The 26,956-nt window shown below is 37.1% G+C and overlaps 1 protein-coding gene across 1 annotated transcript in view; it reads left to right on the plus strand.

Moving 5' to 3' along the window:
- The first annotated feature begins 4,451 nt into the window (after window positions 1-4,451).
- The window catches only part of TBC1D19 (TBC1 domain family member 19), a 50,738-nt gene continuing 28,233 nt past the window's right edge, over window positions 4,452-26,956 (plus strand). The window contains exons 1-8 of the mRNA XM_040065591.2: window positions 4,452-4,583; window positions 14,315-14,387; window positions 15,168-15,213; window positions 16,974-17,049; window positions 22,787-22,861; window positions 23,825-23,888; window positions 24,834-24,880; window positions 26,388-26,498. Of these exons, the coding sequence (XP_039921525.1) occupies window positions 4,485-4,583; window positions 14,315-14,387; window positions 15,168-15,213; window positions 16,974-17,049; window positions 22,787-22,861; window positions 23,825-23,888; window positions 24,834-24,880; window positions 26,388-26,498 (591 nt within the window). The 5' untranslated portion in view covers window positions 4,452-4,484. The remainder of the gene's footprint in view (window positions 4,584-14,314; window positions 14,388-15,167; window positions 15,214-16,973; window positions 17,050-22,786; window positions 22,862-23,824; window positions 23,889-24,833; window positions 24,881-26,387; window positions 26,499-26,956) is intronic.

A 26,956-nucleotide genomic window follows, 5' to 3' on the forward strand; every position in this document is an offset into this window, starting at 1 on the left:
ATCAGCGGTATTGAGAAAAAAAAATCTCATTACTCCACAGGAACTGATTATTTTGAAAAAAGTATTGAAACTTGTCAAAGTACACTTTGTCACTTTTTGGTAATTTGAATGAAGTTTGAAAGTCAAGAGGGTGAGTCACTGACAGATCTTTCTTCTTTTGTCATACATCTGTTATCAGCTCCAAACAATATATCATGATTCAGACTGCACAAGAAAACCAGTGGATATTATAAAGAGGAGCTTGCAGGATTGGCCCATAACAGAGATTAAAGTTTAATATACATTTGTCTAATGCAAAAAGTGAACACACTGAATAAAAGACTGAATATGATGTTCTCTGAAAGGACCTGCTTGGGTGAGAAATCTATTGGAATCTGACATTTCAGTTCATGGGTGAGGTTCTGGTAATGGCTTCAGAGGACTGGGGTTGTGGATTTAAAGCCCTCATGAATTGAAATTGTTCCAAGTGGAGAAAGAAGAAATGAAGTTTTGGATGGGAATAGCTCTTTAGATGAAAAAACACTAACCAACTACACAAAAAATCCAGTTTATCTGAGTGGAGATAAAAGTATTCTCTCTGAAGAAAGGCAGAATTGAAGTTTTGGGGGCATAAGGGAGATGTGTGTGGCTTTCATTTGAGTTTGTTGGTATGTTTTCATCTAATGTCTTATCCTTTTGTTTTGGCAGAAAATAGAAAGTTGGTGAGTTGGGTTGCTGTTTTTTGGTTTTGATTTGGTGGTGGGGTTTGTTTTTTTTGTTTTGGGTGTTTTTTTCCCTAAACCTGGTTCTCTGTATCACTTGGCTGATTTGGGACACAGCCATTCTTACACCTGACCCAGACTGCCAGTGGAGTTTGCCCAAACTGTCATCCTCTTGGTAGTGTCACCTATCCTCCTGGTAATGTCTCTTGTAGCACAAAAAAAACCCCAAACAAACAAACAAACAAACAAACAAACAAACAAACAAACACACTTGGAGAACTACACCATATTCGAGATATATTATTAGGCTGAATGCAGTATGTAGCTCTCCCTGGATAGCATTAATCCCCTTAGCATTCAGGGTGCAAAGGAAAGGGAAGCAGCTCACCTACAGTAGTAAGTCCCAGTGATTGCATGCTTAGTTCTGTTCTGCACCATACTTTGTTCCCTTTTACTGCCAGCACTGAATGCATGAAGGAACCCACCCTCAGCACAGGTTAAGGGGCAGTGTTCCCACTCCAGCCCCTCCACACCCCTGTTCTCCCAACAGAGACAGCAGCACCAAGAGGAAAGTTCATGATTTGGCATTTCTCACAGCAACAGAATGAGGGGTGAAGGTGGGATCAAGGCAGCATGGGTGTTGTGAATTGCTTAGGCAGAGTGTCTTATGAGCAGCTGACTGGAAATGCTAGGATTTTGTGATTGGGACTGTTGGGATTTTAATGACCTTGCTGGGATTTTGTTGTCTTCCCTCACCCATTGTCTGTCATACAATACCACTGCTTCCTTTGGTGATACCTGCAGACAGCCTAGTTTGATATTAGGTCAACTACCACACTTCATGGAAAAAGCCAAGCTGACTATGTAATTTTTACTTTCCATTTCCTAATTCTTGATGCTTTCCAGACCAGTTGTGGACAAGAAGGACACTTGAGACACCAGTATCAAGTATGGTTAAGCGAAGCAACTTGACACAAAACACAGTGAAATTAGATATAATACTGTAGAGCACTGCAGCTGCAAATTGAGGCGGAATACAAAGGGAAGAGAATTGGTGTTCAAGGGTGTAAAATTGAGACACTGAGAAGGAAAGACCAACAACCCAACCAGAAAAACTATGATATCTACACCAGACCTCCTGATAAAACCAACAAGCTATTTCTGGTATGTGGACGTCATAAAAACCACTCTATGCTGACTGTACTGCAGTTGCTTACTTGCAGTTTAAAAGCTAATCATGATGAAAAAGCTGTAATTTTCAAAAATATATCCCATGAACCAAGTTAAACCAGTTGTATGATACCAGGGGGATAGGCTAAAGCATTAGTTGGGATTTCTGCCAATGCCTGTTATTTAAGTGATATTTTCTAATAAGGACTCTGTGTATCTCAAGCTGCTACGCAGTATAATCCTTGTAAGGTAACAAAACAGAAGCACACACTTAAGCATTTCTTAACTGGATATAGTAGGGATACACAAGAAGCCCTTGGTAAGATTCTGTAGTTTATCTCTTTGTATTGCCCTACTTTTAAGCTTGGATTGGCATTTACAAGAAATAAGTTTTCCTACCGATACTGGAGATGTAACTGACCAAAGGGAAACCCAGAGGAAGGAAACCAGACTGGAAACAGCCTAAAAAAACAGGGAATGAAGACTGATGTGCATATGCAGAGAGTTATAAAGGCAATCTTGGAGCAGAGGTAGTCAGCTGCAGGAAATTCCTCACCCACAGCTGACATAAGTTTCTTGTCCTGTTTTCTTGATCTCTAGTGATCAGGATGGCTTTTGCAGACCTGTAGTCTTATGCGCTGCACATGAAATATACCTGATGTATGGTTTCCCCATACTCCCCAGCAGCAGAGGAACACACACCTCTAATCAGCAGGGTGCTGTGGCTTCTGCCCCAGTCCATGACCTGCCATGTGGCCAAATGTGGTGCCTGCAGACCACAACATGGAAAGCAGCAAGAGACTGTGTTGTGCTACCAGCAGGAATGTACCCAGCCTCTGAGCTCTCACATATTAAGCAGCCCTGACAACTAACATGCTCACCAAACACAAAGTAAGACTTGCATCCCTGTGGCAGTCCACAGGTTTGCTTACAAACTGGAAAGGAAGATGCAGCTGAGGACTGTGCCAGGGCAAGGAGGGAGGGCTTTTCTCTCAGACTTGCGGCTAAAATGCAAAACTCTGGACTTCAGCTGTTGACCTGCAGAGCTTATGGTCATGCTTCAGTTTTCTGCATGTGCTTTCCTTAGCAGGTGAAGTTCCCACACAAATGATACCCGTCAATCAAGATTAAACAAACAAACAAACCAAAATGAGGTGAGGTACTCCCTGTATGGGAACATTTTGAAAAATTTTTTTATGAACTAGCACAGAAGGTTATTATGCTTTATATGCTTGTCCAGTTGGGAATGTAGACAAAAATATCATTAACCCTCTCAATACACAGGGGGAAAAAAAAAAAAAAAAAAGTGCTCACTGTTGCCCCTAACATTGTACATGCATGTAAGAAAAGAACCGATGGAAAACCTGATGTAAATGAGAATAGACATTCAAGGCACTGGTAGACACCTGGGTGCTTGATCTCCCGATGCTTTCCATGAACTGAGAAGCAACCTCTCCTCAGCATTTTGATTAGCATAGGTGACTTTTTCAGATTTCTCTACAGTTCATTAAAGAACTTCATCTCTGACCTTCTATCAGGATTCTTCTTTAAACTTCATTTTATCCAGAAATGCTCACAGATAAGTCAAAACTGGTTGCAGACAAAGGAGTTCAGGTGCATTTTATACCTATTATATGCAGTTGTTTTTCCTATTGATGTAACTGATAACAGCTATCCTTTCCTCATATCTGTCACTCCCAACAGTGAAAAAGCAGTGATGAACAGTGATCTGAACAGCAATGTTTCAGAATCTTGAAAGATTCTTTGTTTCACAGCGGTCATCTTCAGAGCTGAAAATGGGTCCTGATGTCTTAGAGGTCCACGATCAGCTTTTCCATGTTATCTCCTCTCTTAGCTTATTTATTAATCCTTCCAGGACTCGAAAAATGGGTATTTTGACTTAATAAATTAGTTTAATAATTAAAATTTTGATTACATGGTTCGGCTACCGATGCACATAGGAATAGATTTTTCCCAGAGAGTTTAAACAGATGAAAATCCCTTGCATGTACCTCAGGCAGGGATGTGCACAGTGCCACACACCTGCTCGGCTTAAACGAGGACTGCGCCGGCTCCCGGTACTGAGCCTGAACTAACGCCTCACCACGCCGAGCAGACAAGGTAAAATATCCACAGGGCAATAAAACTTCGCATCAATACAGGCCGACTTGTAACCCTCAAGAAGCACACAGAAACGTGTCTTTCTATAGACAGGTAGAGAAACCTGTCTATAGAAAGGTATCCACCCAGGACACTGGGCATCCCAGCAGCTGAACCACTCCGCTGGAGTCAGGACTCGCCATTTCTTTCTCTTCCTTTCTCTCTTTCTCTCCATAAAGGAGGTCAGGGTATAACCAGGTCGGGCCAGTAGTTTTCGAATAAAACTTTCTGATTGTTTGCAGAATCTCTGACTTTTGTCGTTCCTTTCGAGCGGGAGCATCAAGGGCTCTTGGGGGCTTCCTTCCCCCTCAGGGCGGGGCGGCGGCGGGGGGGAACCTTTCAGTGCGGCGCCGCTTCCCGCCCGGACGCAGCCGCAGGACGGCGCCGCTGCCGCCGTTGCCGGGTAACGCGGCGGTGCGGCGGCGAAGGCGGCCCGGCGGCGCAGGGGCCGCGATGCTGGAGCCGGACCGCGGGCTGTCCCTCACCATCGCGCGGGTCGTGCAGCGCCTGCAGGGCTCCAGCCTCCACTCACAGCTGGAGCGACAGGCCCGGGTGAGCCCTGAGCTGCCGCTGCGCCCCCACGCACGCCTCGCTTCCGCGCTGCTCCTCCCCGGCGCTTTGTTCCCGGCCGTCGCCCCCGGCCCGTGTGGCCTCCTCGTGGGCAGGGGGTCCGGGCCTCCCTCGTTCCTCTTCCTCCTCGTCCCGCTCCTCTCCCTCGGCGGGGCCGGAGGGCGGTGTGTTTGGTTTCTAGAGCCGTGTCTATTGTGTTTCCCCTTGAGACCCGAGGATTTCGCAGTGAAGATGAAGACTATCCGTCTGAAATCTCACTGCCTCAAATATTTTTAAATCTTTAATTTGGAGAGCTTTACATTCCACCCACCCTCCCCCGCTCCCTTAGTGTCCCTGAGAAAATGAGGATTTGGTGAAAGGAAGTGAAAATAAAAAACACGCATGGAAGTAAATTTTAGTAGCTGGGAAAACAGTTGCGGTTTGGGTTTTTTTTTGTTTGTTATATTTAATAACTTATCTGCACTTGGAGCCAGATTTTCATATTTCAGCTGAATTTAATTTGGGATGTTTCAGATTAAAATTACGTCAATTTTTATGATCATAATAACATAGTCATGGTGCTGTAACAAATATTGTGCATTACTCAAATGTTTTGGATTGGGTTTTATAAAATCTTGTGCTTTTGGTTTTGGTTTTGGTTTTTTTTTTTTCAAACATTGCTTAAAATTATACAGGTTTTTTATTTTTATTTTTTATTTAAAAAAAAATTTTATAGGATACCATGTCCATTATCTGTCCATTAGTTTTCTTGCAATTTTAAATGAAACGTGATTTTCTTCTTTGAATGTTCCTGAAGCTTTCCATAGCAAGTGACATCACTGCCTGTCTTTTGTTTGTTTTGTATTTATTTGCTGATTTGGTCCCTAAATGCATTTATACATCTGTATCTCACTTGCTTCTGTTGATGGGGCTTTCTAAATATATGCCAATGTGCATGAATTGAAGGGGGCTGGAATTATGAAAGAGTTTAGAGGCTGGGTTCTGCTAAATGTTGGGAAATTGAGTATCCTAAACAGCCTGACATGAGGGGTGGAGAGTCAGATCTTGTCCTCAAAACAGGTGGTGAACAGGGCTCTCTTCTAACAACCTCGTTCCTGTTTCTAACAAACCTGAATGCACTTCCTTCCTTCTATGTGCATTCTTTTATCCCTGTCTCTGGCAGGGCCTGATTTCACAGTCATTTGATACTTTGCATGGGTGTTTTGAGACAGGAAGAAGCTTGGTGTCCTCAGGACTTGGCTGGGTGTTTAGAAGCTGCTGGTGGGTGGCTGTTTCATGGGGCCATATTGTGCAGGTGGACACTGAGAACGTGAGCAGTGCCCTCCCAAGGTGCTGTTTGGAGTCTGAAAGGGCAGTGAGGTGCCTAAATCCCTGCTGGATGTGAGAATGTGTCTGCTATGATGGCTTTGCAGAGTACTGTTTTACAGATTTCTTGGAGAAGAAAAAGTATTGATATAGGTCATACTCATTCTCGTCATATGAAGTTCTAAAGGGAAAGAAAAGAAACAGGGCAACAAATATTCAGGTTGATTCTTAGAGTTGTGTTTGAAGGGTTTATAATAGAAGGTTAGATCAGAGGTATAGTTTAGTAGTGTGATCTGAAAGCTTGTAGATACATCAGCAATGGGATTTCTCAATCAAAAGAATTATCTCTTGGAGTTTGTAGTTTAAATTAGTAGGGCCAAATGTACACTGTGTTTGTCAGGAATCTGTGTCTTCTTTATAGAGAGGGCTTTTTTATTGACCTTACACGCATTTATGTTCTTTCTTGTACAGAAGACTTGTTTTGTTTATAAAGCTTGGGTAGTCATGTTCGTGCTGCACCGTGCAATTGCAAGGGCTCCTCAGTCAGTGGCTTGTCTCCTGTCCATCCCTTAGCAGCTGTACAGAATTCTGAAAGTTTCTGAATTTTACTTCGCTCTGTATTAAGTTAATGCTTGATATTCCTCCCATTACATGGGGTTACACTGCCAAATATGAATCCTTAGCTGTTGCTGCGCATCACACCTGAGCTCCAGTTTATTGGTAGGACGTGATGAAGTTTTTTGTCTGCTGTTTAACAATGCTTGGTCTGCACCAGCTGTGATTTTGAAGGGTGATTGCTTTTTAGGGGGTTTTAAACTATTTTGGTAGATGCACACTGTATTTTGAGAAGTCTTTGGAATCAGTGCATCAGAGTGAAACTTACTTTTGTTTTGGATATTTAAACTGCAGTTATACGTCACAAATATTCTTCACCTCTTAGTGTAGAAAATGATGTTGTTATTTGTTCCTCAAAAATATTTACTGTCTCTGAAAACATTATAGTCAAAATGGATCATAAGGTCCATTATGATATTGCCTGAAATTTTGAGAGAACGTGTAGTCTCACCAACAGTATTTTAGCTATTAGAAAAGATATGTTTTGTAAATTCATCTCTTATTTTCTAGGAGGGAAAGCTCAGAATGAACAGTTTCACTGATGAGTTAATAGAATTTTGGGGAAAACACAGTATCCTGACATTATTTGTGAGAGGTGATAGCGTAGCCCTGTGGTTATGAACTAATCAAACCAGTGCTAGGCTTGGCTGTCACAGGCAGCCTGAGCTAGTGTTGAGGGCTGTGGCACACAATCTCTTTGAAATAACTTTGGCATGGGCATCAAATGATTTGCTGTCACAGCTTGACCTCTGGGAATACCAATATAATCACATTTTTATCCCAAGGATTGAAACAGAGGTAGTGTCATATGCTTGTAAGTGATGAATGAATAAATAAATATTAGGTTGGGTTTTGTAACTTGAGATTTGATATATTGATACATTACTGGAGTTAATAAGAAAGATTAATGCAAGTAAGAGTGCTAATGTGCCTATCATTTGCTTTGGAATTTCTTCTGAACATATTTTGTAGTGTGTCTGAAAGGAAAAAGTAACAGTAACAAAGAGCCAAAATATTAGGTAGTAACTTTTCAACAGGTAGAATTGCTGCTGGTGTTAGTGGGGTAGCAGTGGAGAGACCTCATTTTCTGGGCACAACTTCACTGTGCGAGTTTGTAATCAAATTTGCTTGTTTTTATCTTAAGTTTTCTATTCCCTTTCGAAGGCATGGACATCTCAAGGATAAAATGCAGTTTTAAAACAAATTATTTTGTGAAATCTTGCTAAAATTCGCCTTTAGGGAAAATCTGTTAATGAACTGACAATAAAAATGAAACCGTTTGGAGACATGAGAAAAGTGCTAACTTTTTAGCACATTTTCATTTGCAGTCAATTCAGAAACTTATTTTTTCATAATCTTTGAAGGAAGTTGGGCTTTATTAATCCATTAAGATTAACCAATCCTTTTTGTCCCATGCAAACCTCTAATAGAAATCAGTCTAACTCAGAGTTGCCCAGAACCTCTAGTGACCAGGGGCAAATAACAAAGTTTAAAAAAACCCAACAAAACCAACCAACAAACAAAAGCTTCAGTAGTTTATTCCTAAAGAACTTTTCTAAAACAGGAGGTGACAATAAATTGAAAGGTTCTAAATGAAAGATAAAAGTTCTAAATTATGTTTTAAATGGAACAAGAAAGACTTCACTGTGCAAGGAATCCCCTCTGCCATTGTCTGCATAAATATTCTCAGATGTTTCTTGTAGGTAGGTCTGGAGTAGGACAACCTGAGGGGAACTTGTTAAAAAGCATAAGGGCTGTTATAGTAGGTTAGAAGGGGTAATGTAAGTGTAAAAATCAGGCCTGATACCCCACTCCACTGTAACAATTAAGTTTGGGAGTGAGAATCCATTGCTGAAGGTACAAAGAAGGGTGGAGAGGAGATGTCACGATCAGAAACACTGTCCAGAGGAGGGGAGTCTGCCATCATTCTTTGAGCAGACCTGTGATCGAACCAGAAGGGTTTAAAGGCAATATCGATCAAAGGGAGAGGTAAGGGTCTTTACAAGACTTCAGATGGGGCAAAGGAAGAGAGGACTTGCTTTGGGAGCACTGGGAACATAAGAGCTAGAGTAGTGCTTGACTGTGCTTCTAAAGAAAGTATAGGTATATAAGCTTTGAATAATTTATGTGGAGTGAATGGTTTGCAGTTTGTCTCAGCATATTGTTTTCATGACATTTTTCGCCAGTTAGAAAAAAAGAAAGAAATTGATACCAATCTCAACGTAAATAAAAGATCAAATTAAGAAGGAGAATGTTTCTGTGCAATGTAGCATTTATTTAATAAAAATTAGCAAACAAATGTAGGCTTATGAGTCATCATAGATAGTTAATGGTTCATTTTCATGCATTGTATTTGGCAAAGGATTTACCATCCCTGCTGACAGAGCTTGTACCTTTGTTTTAAGTGGTTCAATATTAATATTTCCATTACGGGGCATTTTAAATTGAATGCAATTGAGTATGGGATCAGATTATGGAGTTCAGGAGCAATGCAAGCCTGGTTGGCGGAGTAGTATGCTTTTAGTAATGTGGATTCTGTTTTTTGCCGTGTGCGTATTTTATTTTCAGCACTAATTTTATATTCAAAACCTAGAAAATTTATTCAACATTAAAATTACATCATTAAAATATGTCCTCATATCTTGTAGCACAGCATAACATTTGATGCTTTTTACTTCTATATGAGACTGATTGAAGCTCTCTGTATCTGCTAGGCTATTTTTACTTGTATAAGAAAGTTCACAATACTTTTTCCCTTAGTGTAGTTCATGTAGAAATGTAAAAGGGTTGGAAAATTGTCGGTGTAATCAGGTTTTTACAGAGTATTGAAATTTATTTAGTTATGTTCAGAATGATTCTTGTTTCTGTTACAGAAATGTGTAACCAAAACTAAAATCTCAAAGTTGCGAGGTTTAAAGTTTTTAGTAAATGTTTATGTTGAAATTGTGGTTGTGCTTGAAGTGGTTTTTACCAAGTCACCTTGGTCCTGATAAAGTCCAGTTATGGTAGAATGAAGTACATAAGGATATGTGAATATTTATTAGCTTTCACTGATTTTATTTCTAAAGATGGATTATATTTGGGGAATATAATTTATTGTGTTTTATTGTAATTTGGGAAACAATAGCAATAAAACTGAAAAGCATTGTGCACTTCTGCAAAAACATACTGAACAGTAATAAATGCTTTGAGAGGATACGTGTTTATCTAAACAAAAAAGGCTTTGAAGAGAAATTATGGTGGATAGCCTGTAAAAATATTAGGATTGTTTAAAGTTATTTGTAGAACTGTTTGCAACAGGATAAAAATATGTGTTCACCTGATGCAATTCCACATTTCAGTATAGTTGGATCACTTCTCTGCAGTGTTTATTCTTGTTGAGAAAAGAAATAGTTTAACAGAGGAGTTATGCTGGAACACTTTGTTCTGTCAAACCTCCTCTTATTAGTATGTTGCTGGTCCTCTAGTTATTTTCCTATACTTCTTTGAGTGCTGTGTTTGATGGATCATCTCTTGCATGATCAATACTGCTCCAGTCATGATGACTGAATGCCACTTTCAAATTTAGATGCTAATTTGCAAATGGGTTGATCTCTGTTCAGTTCCTCTGTGAATCAATTTACTATTTCCACCAACTTATTATTTTACTGTTGTGTTGTCCTTTTGCTTGCTTTCAGCCACATCAGTCTTGAGTGTCTGGATTTTCTTGGTATCCAGGTACAGAGAGTGGGCATTTAGCATATCACTTATGATGGTGACTGCCCAGATCTCAGCAGGATAACTTGCCAAAATCAAGGACGTATACTCAAGATTGCTAGTGGTACCTTAGGCACCAGCAGATTTGGCAAAATTTTAAAGGTCCCTGAACTACCCTACTGTTCTGTACAGCTGAAGAATGGGATGTGCCAAGAAATGCTGTGATGATAGCTTGTTTTATGAAGGAATGTAGAAGGGACAGGTTCATCTCGATTCACAAGAAGCTCACCAAGACTGTCGATGAACATTGACATCCCGCACCTGGACCTCAGTGCCCTATCCATAAGATTATGCACAGTGCCAGTTTTACAGGGAAAAGCTGTTAGGCGTTAACATTTATTAAAAATAATTTGTTATTTCTTGCTGAAATGTTCAACTTTCTTCCCTATTTCCTTTCAGGGCTCTCTATTGGCCTGACTCAACTTCTGAATATTTGAATATTTTTCCCTGTTGTAGGTGTCACCCTTTGCCTTCATGGATTGTTCCCCTATATTGCTCACTCTCTCTTACCTGTGTGATAGTCTCCTTATAGTAACAGACAGTATTTTTTCTTATAGAAGTAAGATCATCAAGTTTGTGTGTATTGAAGTTGGTAGTTTGCTGTGTTTTGATCATGCAGTGAATTAAGTCAGTTCATGAGTAGGAATCTTGTCAATGTGAGGTTTTCTCCCAGTAAATCTTAGGTAGGCATTTTTATCTGTGTCAAGTTGTAGTAATGCTTTTTTATATAAATAAAATTTTGTCAACGTGTTTTTCATTCCACAAAAAAAAAAAAACCACAGGGAATGAAAATGCAAATGAGACTTAGTCAATATGTTGTACCAAGCAGTTTAAAACAAACCAACCCTGCCTAAAATACAAGTACCTAAATGTGTTTTCCAACACAGAAATATTAGATCAGTTACTCCAAAGGAAAAACAAGATTATGTGGAGACCTGGACTAGAAACTTTTGGGACATCAGCTCTGCTAAGTCCCCTTGATTCCTCAGTTTAGTTCCCAGAAACACCCAAGTAAATTCCAAAGAGGTACCATACTGTTAAGTTACAGCGAACAGTTCTGAAGAGAGTTCCTTTCACTTACCAAAATAAGTATTTTCCTTTGTGTTATACAGAGCTAGAGTATGGTCTGTGTTAGAGCTGGCTGCAGCTACCAGCTGAACTGTTTGCCACATTCTCCAGTATCTAATTTCTGATTTGAAAACTGGTCAGCAATCCAGTGGGTAATGAGTCCCAAACAGTTTCTGTGGCTCTCTTGTTCTGCCTAGCACCTGGGGATGTTGATTGTAGTACACAAGTAAACAAAAGGGACAGTGTAAATGGGAGGAGGCTTTTGCAGCTGAACCCTGAATTGGTGAAGGTGGAGACAAAAGTGCCCCCATAATTTGGGGGGGAATTTTCGCATTTCTCATGTGAAAATTTGTCTCAGTAGAGCTTTTTTCAGCAAAGAGAAGGAAAAGGACACAGGGAAGGTGCTGAAGGTAGATGTTTTGATAAGTTGAGGATTAGCCTAGTAATATTGGCTGCAGTGGGGCTAGGAGTAATGAAATAATTACTGACTGAACACTTGGGCATGGAGAGGTGAAGGTAACCAGTGCAGGTTGATGCACTAATGTAATCCTTGGAGAAAATTTTCTCCAACATGCTGTCCTGTTTCCCTTTTGGCTGCCTTTCTGCTGCATACAGGAGAGTCACTGGATTTTATGTTCTGCAGCTGGGGGACAGGCTCTGTTGGGAACAGCAGTTTACAAGAAAGACCTCTGTTGTTCTTTTGGCCAGACAGGATAAATGGAAAGTAGTCTGTGGAGTGAACTCTTTAATGTCTTCTAATGTGATATGCTGTATCAATTTCCAGAATTTCTAGGAATCTCCAAAAAAAACCCTGTTGTTGTCAATGGAGTATCAGATATTCCTTAATAAGCCAAGAGCTCGCAGGTGTGTGAGCAGCAGAGAATTAAAATACTGTTCTGATTGCATTTCCATCATGTCTTGTTCTGTTTTCAGTGTCAAGATAATGAACATATTTTATAGCAGATTGTACAAGATCGTGCAAGGATTTACACTGTTTCAATTTTTGTGTGATTTATCATCTGTCAATGAGTTGTATTTGTGCGGGTATTTTTTTGCATATCTAAAAAGTGTGCGAGGCCTAACAGGGAAACACCCTATGGACTCTGAGATTAGAATTAACCATATTTAACTCAAAAACAAAACTCAACATTTACAAAAGGGTGCACAAAAGCTTCTGAGGAACAGTATGGCCAAATCTGCCCTGCTTGATGTGTCTTACTTGATTTAAAATTTCTACAGGAGACGCACAAAAACAGTGCCTGGCCGTAGAGAAAACCCTCAACCTGACAAATGTCCAAAAAGGACATAGGACTTTCCATCAAAGTAGCTTCAGAAGGAATTCTTCATAAAATATTCCTTGAGGTTTTTGCTTAAAAAGGGTATTTTTTGAGTTGCCCAAGAACTCACATAAAAATCTTTGTTTCCCAGACATTAGCAACGATCGTTTGCCAGCTCTTGCCATTGTGCTGAATGGAATGTGTGTTTGTCACTTGACATGAGAGTTACGCAACTCACCACATCTTCTAGTCCATGCTTATGATGACCTTTCTTTCTCAGAAGCATGCTTATAGTCTCCTTGCTATTGCAGTCAATAACCCAAATATAAGTGCTTTCCTTACCTGTAATGGCAAGGGGACTTGAAACAGAGCAGAAATGCTGATGCTGTCATTCTCTCCACTATTGTCCATTCCCCTTTTCATCTGGGGAAAATGGAAAGGTTTCCATAAAATTCTGCATTGTTAATTCACCTAGACCAACTTTTCCAGTGCAGAAACACCCTTTTCTATGTATGAACTGTAAGGCAAATGACAGGATTTTTGAGTTTTAGTTGTGTGCTGTGGACATAAAGCATGCCATGCTGTCAGCAGTTCTGTTAGGGCTGGAAAAGTGCACAAGCTGGTGAAAGATTATTTTTAATTAAATAGTAATTAAAATTCTATTGCAGCAGGAAAGCTTGCAGCAGAATCAGTAGCTGATACACTTACAGCATATTGTTGAGTAGTTTTTGGTAAGATAAGTCTCACATTTCTGTGTAGATGATACAGCCATATACTTCTAACATATGCCTGGAGCTGTCATGGCTGTGGACACACAGATCTTCGGGTGTTATTTTCAAATTAACATGCAGTGCTGCTATTTTTTTCCTAAACCTTTAGCATTACTATCTGATGTTAATCAGCTACTGCCATGTACCATGCTTAGGAGAATATGTGCTAGAAGGCACTTCACAGAAACTTCTGAGTTTCTGCTTGTTGTCCCTGTGGACCTTTGTAATGTATTTGTTTTCTCCTCTTGATCTAGCTGTGAAAGAAGGAGATGCTGTAGCAGTTGGTCCTGCTGTTGCTGAAAGATGTGCTGCACCATCTGTGTGGTTGTGTGATAGTATGGTTGTAAAGCTGGTTAGTTCTGGTTGGTGCTGAGTGCATTTCATTGCAAGAGTCTGTATGTACCCAATAGTCACAGCTGCACTGGGGAATGTTTGATGCACAGTTGGGTTTTTGTTTGAAAATGGCATTTCTTACCTGAAAGAGGTGAACTCCTTCAGGGTGGTTAAGTGAAAAAATTGTGAACTCTTCTCAGTTTTATCCTTTCAGCTGAAATACAGTGACTGGCTTCTAGTTTTTTCCAAGTGTACCTTATGACCAATTCTGTAATGTGCATAGTCTGGCATTTGGACTACGTATGTGGGGTATTTGCTCAGATTATTGAAGGTGTATGTTTGATATGCATTCATTGCATATTCTACTCCTTTCTTCTCTCTCCTTCCCCACATACATCTTTTAGCACTGATGAAAAAGGCAAAGACATAGAGAAAAATGTTAACTGATGTTTTTGACTGCTATAGCCATTGATCAAGGAAGGAGTTTGCTTTGTGTGTAACCTTAAGCGTGTTCATTACCTAGTTCGTAACTTGAATACTGCAACTTCTCTTTAGTTCTTGATGATTAATTATTTATTTTTCCTATTAGGTTAGCCTACATAAACCAGAAATTAAGCTGGAATCACTAAAAGAGGATATTAAGGATTTTCTGAAGACATCAGGTTTGTAGTACTTCATTGATACCTTTGTGAATAGGATAGATGTATATAAGAACATATGTGATGTAAGTGATGAAAACAGTAGTTCGTGGAGCTTGGTATCTTGTCACTGACAGTAGCCAGAAGTGACATTCTGTGATTCCAGATTATTAAATCAGATAGAGAAAATTTAAAAGGGAAAGTGTTGTTGGATTCCATCTGCATTTTGAAAAACTTACTATGCAAAGTGCTTTTATCATTTTATAAGATACTGGTGATTTTTTTGACAGTTCTGAGTGAAATGAGAGTTCAGTCACTTCTGAAAATGGAAATTAACTTCCGTGGTGATACTTCTGAAAATTTTACCTTTAGTTAAGTTTCCAATTTGCATTGAAAGTAGTAGGCTATCTTACTATAATATGGGGATTTTATGATAAATAATCTAAGATTTATAATCATCAGGAACACTGTGTCTATTAATATTAATTGTTGGTTTAATAAAATGATGGCTTTGAAAAAATAGAATGGTAATTTTTTAACCAAAACTGTATTATAATTTATATAATTATAATTATTTGAACAGCAGCTAGAAATAAAGGATATTTGGTGTCTATAGAGGTTTCAACGTGCAGTTTTCCTGTCTTAATTAGATTAAGGTTTCCTTGTCGCTTCCTGTCTCTCTGGTAGGTAGATGTGAACTGAGACCAGGCATGAAACTCCAGTGACTGCAAAGCAATTTCTAATTGATGTTCTGTTAGTATTAATTCCTAAAGTTGTCTTCTGGTTGTTTTTTTATTTTAACAGGTTGGGAAAAGAAGCTTCAGAATGCTGTTTATAGTGAACTCAATGTGTGAGTTTATTTAGTGTTTTCATTTAATGAGTTGTTCTCACATGATTTCCTTTTGATCCATTTGTTTATAGAGGTGTATGGTGTGTTACTATAATCTGCAATATCTGTCATAGCAAGGGTACCTGCTTATTTTCTGGTTTTAAAGTGTCATTATTTCTTTTTCCTCTTCATGAAAATACTGGACTCAAGTGCATTTAAAAGAATAAAGTGAGATAAATATCACCACATTTTGTAGTTACTTTAGTATTTTCCTTTTTGCTTTACTTCCAATGTAATATAATTCTTATGTAAATGAGGTAGTTGCTGCAAATGAGTTTTAATTGAGGTATTTATCACAGCATTGCACATATTTGTTGTATTAATTATTTTTTTAAATCTTTAAGAAATTTGATCTCTAGGTGTCCCAGGTCAGTGCTGATCCTGCTTGGGATATGGTTGTAAACACAGTAAAATCAGTCAAGTTTCCTTTTTATTATTGTTTGACAAACTTTGGATTAGACTTCTGTTCTGGGAAGCATAATTTTTCTTCACATTCCAGAACAGTGGAAAGGCAAATTTTGTAACAGATATAGCCGTAATTGCAACTATAAAATAAGAAATATGGATGCAAATCTATTTGTGCTGATTTAAAAATAGGGTTGTTAGAGTTACCAGTTTAGCACAATGTCTGTTTAGTAGTATGAGGGACATTATTCAGCAAAATGCTTCTATCTGTTAGTAAGGATTCATCTTCATCATGTCTTTCCAGGGAGAAATATTTACCTGTCTCTAGGGCTAATGCACGGAAATAAGCAGCAAAATAAGGAAATTAGCCCTTGAAAATTGAAATTAACTATGAACACTATGATTTCATGAGCATTGGGGAAAAACCAAGAAACAGTATTTCTGAAATCCATTGGTATTGATTCTGTTTTACACACTGGGACAGAATTGTCCATAACAAATTTGCACCAAGTACAAGAATGACCATATCAGTTTAAAAATGGGAAAAAATTTGGGGAAGGTTTTCCAAAAACATATGATAGGAACTGATTGAACTCATTCAAACAAATGAAAATTCACGCTAACTATTAGAGAAGCTATGTGTAAGTTTTATTTCCTGAAAGACATTTGTGACACGTAAAATTAAGCTGGATTAAATATTTGGCAAAATCTCATTGGAAATAACCTGCTCTACTGAAAGATAAATTAGTGTTTTGGTTTGGTTTTCTATTTCATCATGATGCAATTATGAGTGGATATTCAACTTTTTTTTTTTTTTTTAAGTCAACACCTCAAACTTCTAATTGCTTTTGACATGTACATGTTCGCTACTGATTTTTAAAAGGAGACCCTTGGGAAAAAAAAAAATTCTCTCTTGAAAAAATGTGATGACTTGGAGAGGGAAATTTCCAGGGAATTATAAAGATGATATGATGTGAAGATAATACACTTATAAAATACTTGATTGTCAATGTAATGTAATTATTTTATTTTATTTTATTTTATTCTAAATATGTGAAATTATAAGGGAGTATTATTTTTAATACAAGAACTCGTGTTGAAATGTATTAATTCTTGCATGTTGTTATCTTATTTGTATCCATAGAATGGATGAGGAAAAAATACTTCTAAAAATAATACTCAGTTTTGATCAATATACATTTGTGGTTTTGTTAGTGCTCTCATGAAAGAAGTTATATTTAGGTTTACTAATACAGGATTAATTAAGCAAAATAAAATATCAAAATATTTAAAGTTTACCATATTTTCTTCTTAAGGTTTCCTTCGCCCTGTCACCCTGCAGCACCGCCTGAACACATCAAAGAACCTTTAGCCTATATGAGAAAAGCACAGGTTGGTGGCTATCAATTTTACCATTCATATCAGATCTTTAATTAGACTATTTGAGATTTACTCTGTAGAATGTTACTGTATTTCTAGGTTTTATACCTTAGGAAAAGCACAGATTTGTAATTGTATCAAAGTTAATAGTAATATTGTATATGTGACATTTTACATAAATACAGAAAATGCTCAAGTAGTTCTCCAGCCATGAAAGAAGCAGGATATAGTGGCAGGAAGGTGAAAAATGTAGAATAGAGATTATGTGAATATGTCAAAGAAGAGAATTTGGTTTCATTGAGAAGAAAAAAAGGGGTAGCTATAGGTCATTTCACTTAGGGTTACAAAAACATTTTTTTGAAGGGACACAGGCAGTTTCATGATGAAACGTAAAAAGCTGCAGAGATAGCGAGATGTTCAAAAAGAAGAGATATATTTAGTACTTAGAAATGTGAAAGGAAGATGAAAAATATAGAGCTAGGGAGCTTAAGGCATATTGAAGGAGAATAAGAGAAACTGGACTATAAAGATTAAATGAGGATTTTTGGTGTCAGGAAAAAAATACTTGTACTTTGTTTTATTTTTTTGCCAATATATGCCATTTGAAATAAACAACAACAACAAAAAATCCACAATAAAAAAAAAAAAAAAAAAAACCAACAAGCTTCAAGAATATGATCTACCCAAAACATCTGAGGCAGGGATAAAAGTGTGTTTAACTGCACTGTGCCTAGAAATACATTGCACTATTCTTTTACAAAATACTCAACAAATTGTGTTACTTTGACAATAATATTGTTGTTTATTCATCTAAGTCTTATCTCTCTGTCCTAGGTTTCAGTCTTTAGGGCTAAAGATTGCTTTAATCAATTTTTCTATGTGGTATGAAATGTAATGCCACAGTTTGCTGCCTGAAAAAAAAATATCACTCTTATTAGTTTAGTAATGCAAAACCCACAGAGATATATCTACATGCAGGTTTGTCTGAACCAGTTTCATGGTTTATTATTTTACAAGAGTATATGTAATACTTGCAGTGTTTTTAGCTGTATGTAGAGCTGTTCCAGTAGTTTAAAAATGAGCAGAAGTCTTATCTTTTCTAGTTTCAAAATATGATTCCGTATTTCCAAGAGTATTAGTCACCCATGTCTTCTGGTAGGCAGCTCAGCCACTCACTTACTTTCCCCAGTAAAACAGGAGAGGATCAAAAGGGCAAAAGTGAGAAATCGTGTTACAAAGACAGTTTAATTGGCAAAGCAAAAGCTACGCATGTCAACAAAGCAAAATAGGAATACATTCATTACTTTTCATCATCAGGCAACTTTTATCCCAGCTTCTTTATTTGGAACATGATGTTGTATGGTCTGAAATATCCCATTGCTCACTAGAGGTCAGCTTGTCCTAGCTTTGTCTCCTCCCAATTCCTTGTGCACTCCCAGCCTCCTTACCACTGGGGAAGCATTAAAGACCTTGAAGCTATGTATGCACTTCTTAGCAATAGCTAAAACATTGGTGTGTTATCAGCACCCTTTTGGTCACAAATCCAAAAGAAAGCACCATACCAACTACTATGAAGAAAGTTAACTTTATCCCAAACCAGTAGAAACTCTTTGAAACCCTTTCTTGAAATACAGCTCTTTGAAAAAGACTTGTGAATCCTTTCCATAGAGAAATACTGGTAAATCATGGTAGTTGTGAAATAGTAATAAATGCACAGTTAGAGAACTAACATTATCTTTTCTAAAACCACTGAGATACATGCAAGTGTTTGATTTTCAAGATGACACGTTTATCAATGTAGATAATGGGTCTCTAAGAAAACAAGCATCATCAGAGCAATTGAATCACAACTAGGTTTTGTTTTGTTACTCTTTTTGATTAAAGATGAATAAACAATGTAAAAAGCTGACAAAGTCAGTGTTTCAATGATTTTAATTGTTTTAAATATTTGGAAATAGCTAAAATACAAGTGTACAGGTTATTAATACCTTTTGGGAGAGCGATAAAAGTGAAAACAATTTACTTCCATAGGTATTGAAAATTGAGTTAATGTTTTGACAGTAAAGGCTGGGGGGGTTTTATTTGTGGGTAGATTTTTTTTTTTTTTTTTTTATTTAGCGTCGCAGCAGTTGGAAAAAATATTTTGGTGCTATCATCAAAATCTTTCCCCACAGAAAAATGTTATCCTTATAAGTCATATTTGTCATATTCTATTTTTATTAGAGACAGTCACCATTTAAGATGCTGTTTCCATTGTTGTAAGTTTATTGACAATTTCTTTATCCTTTTCTATCTTAATTAATTTTTCTCTACTTCAGAATTCTGGAGATAATGGCACTACTCCCAGAAAACCATCCCTGATAGTTACTAGAATGACTTTGAATCAGTGATTAAAATTATATTAGTATTTTTTCTAGAGTGGATATTAAAATGTTCATAATTAACCCTTTTTCTTCTCACATTGGTTCTGTTTTCTCATAGATGGCAGACTGAAGTTTTTATATTGCTTTCTTTTCCTACCTCAAAGGAAAACCATGTTTCTAGTGAAGGATAGAGCATTAATGGCAATTAGTGGTAATGTAAGTCATAGGATGGTAGAATGGTTGGGGTTGGAAGGGACCATAAAGATCTGGTTTCAACCTTCCTTTTTAAGGATACCTCCCAAGAGATCAGGTTGCTCAGAGCCTCATCCAATGTGTCCTTGAACACTTACAGACATGGGGCATCCACAAATTCTCTGGGCAACCTGTTCAATGTCTCACCACCCTCACAGTAAAGAATTTCTTCCTTGTATCTGATCTAAACCTACCCTTTCGGTTTAAGTCCATTTCCCCTTGTCCTGTCACTACATGCCCTTATTAATAATCCTTGTCCCCCCCTTCAGGCAGGGTCTTTAGGTGTTGGAAACCATTCTGGGTTGCTGTGAAATAGTTCCCAAATTGCAGTGCTACCTTCCTCAGTTTCAGCTATTTTACTGAGTAATTGTAACCATAGCAATCCTAATAGTGTGTTTTCTTAGTGTTGAATTTCTTAGTGTTGAATAAAACTAGAGGAATCATCTTGTTAAATGTATTGTTCCCTTCCATAAAATGACTTTATGAGCTCTGCCTCTGCCTTTTATTTCAGTTTTATTTCAGAACAGTGCATTCTGTTTCTGCTCACTTCATGTAACTGCTGTCCTGGACAGAGGGCACGGTATCTTGCTTGGAAAGGCTGTATAACCTTCACTTCGGTTTTTTCTTTTTTGCATTTATTTGGCTATCTTTTACTGGGTCTTGAAAGATGAATTAGTCACAGGTTATGATTATGTATAAGTGGTTTATTACCAACATGTTGCATCCTTGGTGCAAAAAAAGTGGATTAATGTCTGGTGTGGCAGTTGTAGGTCACGCCAAGTGTGTTGACCTACACTCCTCTTTGGACTTAGATGGTTTGGTCTTGCAAAGCTGCCATCTGTCTCTTATTCTTTCATAGCTTTCGTATCTTTAAGCATATCTTTGCTATTCCTTCCTATGCCCCCCCACCTGTCCACCCTTAATTTTGATGGTACCATGATGTGATGGTGCCAATGGTACCAAACCAACTGGAGAAGTGGCTGCTTCGGAAGGGAGAGTCACTGTGCAGAAAAACTTGGATATGCTGGAAGACTGGGCTAACAAGATGTATCTTATGATGTACAAGCACAAAGGTCTGGCACGTGGGAAAACTTAATCCAGGAGTGCAGCACAGGCTTGGATCTACGTGGCTGTGGAGCAGCCTGAAAGAAATGAGAGTGAAGGTCCTGCTGGTCAGCCAGCTCTATATGACTGGGCAGTGTGCTGCTGCATCAAAGAAAGGCAACAGGATCCTGGGTTGCATCAATGTGAGCCTCACGAGCAGAGATAAAAAAGCCATTATCCCGCTTTACTTAACACTTGTCAGGTCACATCTGGAGTACTGTGTTCAGTTTTCATCCCCACTGTACAAGAAAGGATGTGGACAGACTGGAGAGGGTCCAGAGAAGGGCCACAGAGATGTTCAAAGAACTGGGAAGCCTGACAAGTGAGGAAAGGCTGAGAGAGCTGGGTTTTTTCAGTCTTGAAAAATGGAGGCTTAAGGGGGACTTTGTTCCAGTACTTAAAGGGTGGCTAGAGAGAAAATGGAGACTCCTTTTTACAGAGTCACATGGGAAAGATGAAAAGTAATGGGTACAAGTTACTCCTGAGGAGATTCTTGCTTGCACAGAAGAGGAAAATTTTTCACATAGGGAACAATCAGCCATTGGAATAATCTCCTTAGGGAGACAACACTGGACACTGAGGATTTGGCTGGACAGGAGACTGGGCCATCTGATCCAGACTGTGCTTTTACTAAAAAAGACTGTACCTTTAACTTTGTTTTTTGCTGCTACTACCTGTGTATTCTGCATTTCCAGTTTCTTATCCCATATGGCCTAGTAATCTTCATGCTCTCTCGGTTCTTCTTCTCTAGCAACACAACCTCACTTCTTAGCAGAATAGTAAATGGTCGATTCTACCGCTTTGTGAGAGATGAACCAGTTTGTGGCATGGTTGTGTAACTGCAGCATTTGAAAGGAATTTAATATGATAATACAGTTAAAGAAAAAATGTTATACAGAGTATGGTAAAAAATACTCAATTTGGAAAATATTCCTTGAAGTAAACACTCAGATCTGTTTTGTTTATGCAAAAGAAAGTGAAGAGATGACTTGATTGTGAGGAAAAATTTCTGGTGAAAGATGGCTATTTTTTGATGGAAAAAGATATGAGGGGATCTTGTAAATGAAAGCTAAAATTAAACAATTATAGACAAGATTTTGATTTTTTTTTTTTAATAGAACAATTGAACATCTGCCCTTCCTTTCATTTGCTTCCTGTCTAATAAACTGCAGCCTCTTTTGGACAGAACTTTGAGGAGCATGGTTAAACAGTAACTAACTGTTGTAAAATTTGTGTCTAGAGCAAATTACAAGTAATAAATAGAACTAAATGAAATTAAGAGGAGTCTTTGCATTCATGTGATCGAGGCCTGGCTTGTCATCCACAGAAAACTAGATTATGTATAAAACCCACCAGTGGTGCTGTAATCACGGAAGCAAAGTACGAATACTTTGACAAGGAAGTCAATACTAATTAGCATTAACTTCAGAGGAATTAGCTATGGAGTAGGCACTGTTGTGCAATTATCAGAAGAATCTGGTTGCTTTTTAAGATGTCCACTGGCCACTGAGTTTTCTCTGATTAGAGAACTATCTCCTTAGCATTGATTAGAATAAGCATTACAGAATACCAGATTTCTAACGTTCCTTAATTTGTGACAATATCTAAGATACTTTTTGTGCAGAAAGAGTGCCAGTCTCTTCAGTCCCCAAAGTGGAGAACATATTTGCTATGCACCTCTTACAATTGTTTGAAAAATTTGTTAAGTGTTGATCTGTAAAGAAGTTTGATCATTAAGCATATATAAAAATCAGTAATTGTGAAATACATGCTTTTTTAAAGATCTGAAATATGAACAACTAAATTTTCTCGTTCTTTTTCATGTTGTAAAAAATGAAATCTGTTTGATCTGTTGTTTCCATGTAAAGAAGCATGTAAATATTCCCTTCATATGTTTGCAGATGTCAGTCAGTGACTCTTGCTATCCTTTTATATATATCTGACTTCAAAAAACTGCTTGTTATTATATAGCAAACTCAATTTTCAGGAAAAATAAATTCCTTGTAATTTATCCTTTATGTGTGTTTTAGGGAAGCTGGGAGAAGCGAATTCTGAAAAGTCTGAACAGCATGTGCACAGAGCTCAATATCCCACTAGCACAGAAGGTAACATTGTTAATTTTCTGTTTTCAAACTGACATTTTCTCTGAAATTAAGCTTCATCTTGCGCACTTGTAGTGCAATCTTCATTTTAGATGCAGTTATCAGGAGCTGCAGGTTCAGTATCTAAATAATTTTAATGCAGAACTTTCAGAGATGATGGCAGTGAATGCATCAGCTTAACTTCGGAGATGAAGGCTCTAGGTAGATTTTCCTCTTTGCTGTTGCAATAATTGTTCTCTTGAAGGAGCAGCATGTTGGAAAGCTAATTACTGTGTTCATTGCTCTTAACAGTACTTTATGTGCAGACTCAGCTGTGTAACTTGTGCAGCCTGTGTGCAATACAAATGTGCTTTGTGTACAGAGAAGGCTGTAGTTGAACTGATACATGAGGAGAGAGAGATACTGGTACATTGCTGATTTTGTTTGTCATCTATTCTGGTCTGGGTTGGTTTTTTAAAATTATTTTAATTTTTTTTAAAAAAATTAATATAGAGGTTTTAATTTTAAAGATTGCGGAATTAGGAATAACGTTAGAATGTTTTGTTCGTTCTCCTGTTATACGTCTGTGATAGGTGGCAGAACCTCTCTGGTTCATCATGAGCTGAAGGATGCGGCTGTACTTGGTTTTCATGACTGCCAGGGTCAGGAATTTGATAGAGTCCAACAGCTCTATTGAATGGACAGTAAATCTTCAGTAACGTGAAATTGAGTACTAAATATACTAAATTCATTACTGAACACCGGAAACTATTTAATGGACTGCTTTCTTTCCGGGAACTGGAACTTGGGCTTATCTACAGTGTAATGTACCTTCAGGCTAGGGATAATTTGTAAGCAAATAAGTTTGTATTGCTATTTTGTAAAACTTTGCATTAATGTATAGTCAAAATGAATAGATATTTGAAATAGGCATATTTTCATTAATTCTGTTAAAGAAAAGAAGATACACTTTTTTGTGCCTTTCAGAGGCCTGCAAATGAACAAAAAGAACTGCTTAATAAATGGAATGAAATGGGAACTGATGAGCCAGGTAAGGTCAACTAAATTTATATGCATTAATTTTTTGTACATAGAACGGCAGCATGCACATCTTAGTTACCAGTCAAAGGTTAATCTAATCCCTTCAAGGCAAATTGATTTTGATCTTTCTTTCATTGGTAATGCATCATGCATAAATAAATACTTACTTCATTGTTATTTTGTTTCAAGTTATTGTACTAACATTGAATCATTACTGAGAGGTTATTGTATAATACTCCATATTCCAGTGCTTTAGAGATTCATTCAACTAGGACACAGGTCCTCTTGTTGTAAACTCAGGCTAACAGAAAATGTTCAGAACTATGGATAATTAAGCTCAGATGTTTTCTTGACAAAAGATAAAAGTAACTCTTGCACAGAATAATCAGTGATACTGTACTTTGGGAGAGCAAAGCTGACTCTCATGTTAGTTCATAGCCAAGTTCTTAAAAAGGATTTTGCAGAGATGCTGGTTTGTCTCACACTACCCCCTCTCTGATGGCAAACACTTTTCATGGATTTTTTTTAGTATTTCTCCCCAGTTTTCATTTGACAGCAGTACATGTAATTCAACAATCTAAGCTGTTAAAAAATACGCTGCTTTTGGAAATCTTCTTTCCTAAGTCTAGGAATGATTCAGTCTAAACACTTAAGAGGAATAAGTGAGAGCTTCCTGTGACTACTGTTCACTTCATAGAATCATAGAATGGTTTGGTCTGGAAGAGACCTTGAAGAGCACCCTCCTTTTCATTTATCAGGGGTTTACAAAAATAAGACATTATCAGTAACATAATCATGACAGAATATATGGTGGTTGTTGCCATGATGTTTGTGATGTCCCTTTTTTGATCTTTGCTCTAATCTGTTATTTAAATTTCTAGATTGTGTTATAGATATGGCACATGTTTTTTGGATCTTTTGGTTTTAACATAGTGTCATTGAAATCTTACTTCAGATCTAAGTCTTTTCCGGCCTGTTTATGCACCTAAAGATTTTCTTGAGGTAAGCCTCTATGAAACAATACTCAACCATTGACTTGTATCCATTATAGTCTTTTATATGAAGTGGGAAAAATAATTGCTAAGTGTATTTCATACTAGTTGTCATTGATAGCAAGTGAAATTTGGCATGGTTTTTATGAATCCATGTTTAGTTTACAAAGCAAAACGCTGTTTTCCTTTTTTTTTTTTAACTAGAGTTTGAAATTGTACCTGTGATAAACTTCTCTAAAGCATTGTCTGAGCCCAACTTTTTTTCCTCAGAGAGGAACTGATTTTATATTTTTAATTCCAATATATTAAGCTTGTAAATCACAATGTGCTGATAGACTGTTTGATAGTAGATTGCAGGCTTGTGTGCACTTGAAACTGTAGGTCATCTAGGAAGATTGTAAAAAATCAAACATGAAACAGGACTGTATGCAATTTGTATGTAATCAGGATGAACCATTAAAAAATTGGTGACTGTGGAATCTTTAAAGTCTTAAATGTCAGTATTAATCATTTTCTATGACTCAAGCACAGAACATCATAGTAAAACAGTATTTATTACATATTACTCCTTTTGTTCAGTTAATCAAAATAATGTTGAAAATGTTTTGTTTATTTTGTTTTACAACATCGTACTAACAGCCATGGTGTGTTTTTAGTCTTGATATGTAAATAAATCTGTTTTATTTTTTTAGCTTTGTTCAATGACCCTCATGATCACTCTTTTTCTTTTATACTGTTTCTTTCCAGGGTTTGTAGTTTCTTTAAATTACCAAGTCTGACAGTGAGATTATGTGGTATTAGAATACTTACAAGAGTGAGAATTGTAGAGGTACAATGTTATGAAAGAATGTCATAAGAGCTGGAAATTCATGTTAGAAACATTGCAGTTCAACATCATATCAAAATCTATACCTTGGAATAACAGTATGTAAGACTGTAAATTCCTTTAGTCACTTACCTTGACATGATTCCTTGTCCTTTAAATTATACTTGCTTTAAGTTTTCAATTCTGTAATTTCTTTTTCTTGTAGGAAAGAAGATATTTTGATATATTGTAATTTAGTAAGGAATTATTTTAGTAGCAAATTATGTAGCACTTTTATTGGAAGCTCTGTAAGATTGCCAGTGTAAGAAGATGGCTAAAGATTCTTTCAGAGAAAAGTAATACTGAAGAATATCCTGGATACTGTAGCAATCAGAAATATATTGTTGGCATAGCCTAAATGAGGAAGTAAATTTTAGTCAAGACATTACTATGCAGCCAGCACTTAATTGCATATATTAAAAATTATTTCTGCTTTTTTATTGAGCTGACTTTTCAAAGTAGACTATGTTAGCTTCCTTAAAAATTTCAATACTTTTTCATTTTGAAAATTTTGAGATATAATTTGATAATTTGCATCTATAAATATAAGTTGTAGGAAATTATTTTATGCTGAATGTACTGTTTGTAATGCTGATGATTTTGAGAAGAGTTCTGAATGTAAGCAAGAAATTACAGAGCTACAATTTTTAAGGTACTGATGAATCTTCGAAACCCAAATTATGAAAATGGAGAGCAGCCTAGTTTCAGAAATCATCTGGGACTAATTCAAGTTCCCTTAAAAGTTAAAGATATTCCAGAATTGGTAAGTATATTTTTTTCTTATAAGAGGTTTCTGTAAGAGTTATTTTTTCTTACTAATAAAAATTATTCTAATTAATAAAAACAAATATTAGTGTCATCATAAATTTCTCCTTTTTAAAGTGAAAAATCAATCTAAATATGTACTTAAAATACAGAGCATAAAGAAGTTCTATGAAAAAAACATTTTTAATGAAAAATAAAACATAAACAGTAAATTTTCTGCCAGTAGGAAGTTTTCATTTTATGCCACACAGGTTTAATTTGTGCCAAAAATACACTTCTGTACACGTTATTCACTTAATAATTTTTCTTCTGCACAAGAAACTTCAAATTTATAGCGCATCTTGATTCTGCAGATGCTCTACAAGATCAATAACCTGACAACGAGTTTGCTTTTCAATTTCTTCTCAATATAATTCTACATCCCTTTATTGTCAGGTTGTAAACGAAAATAAATGT

Source organism: Hirundo rustica, chromosome 5, assembly GCF_015227805.2.
Source record: "Hirundo rustica isolate bHirRus1 chromosome 5, bHirRus1.pri.v3, whole genome shotgun sequence".
In the NCBI taxonomy this organism is placed as follows: domain Eukaryota; kingdom Metazoa; phylum Chordata; class Aves; order Passeriformes; family Hirundinidae; genus Hirundo; species Hirundo rustica.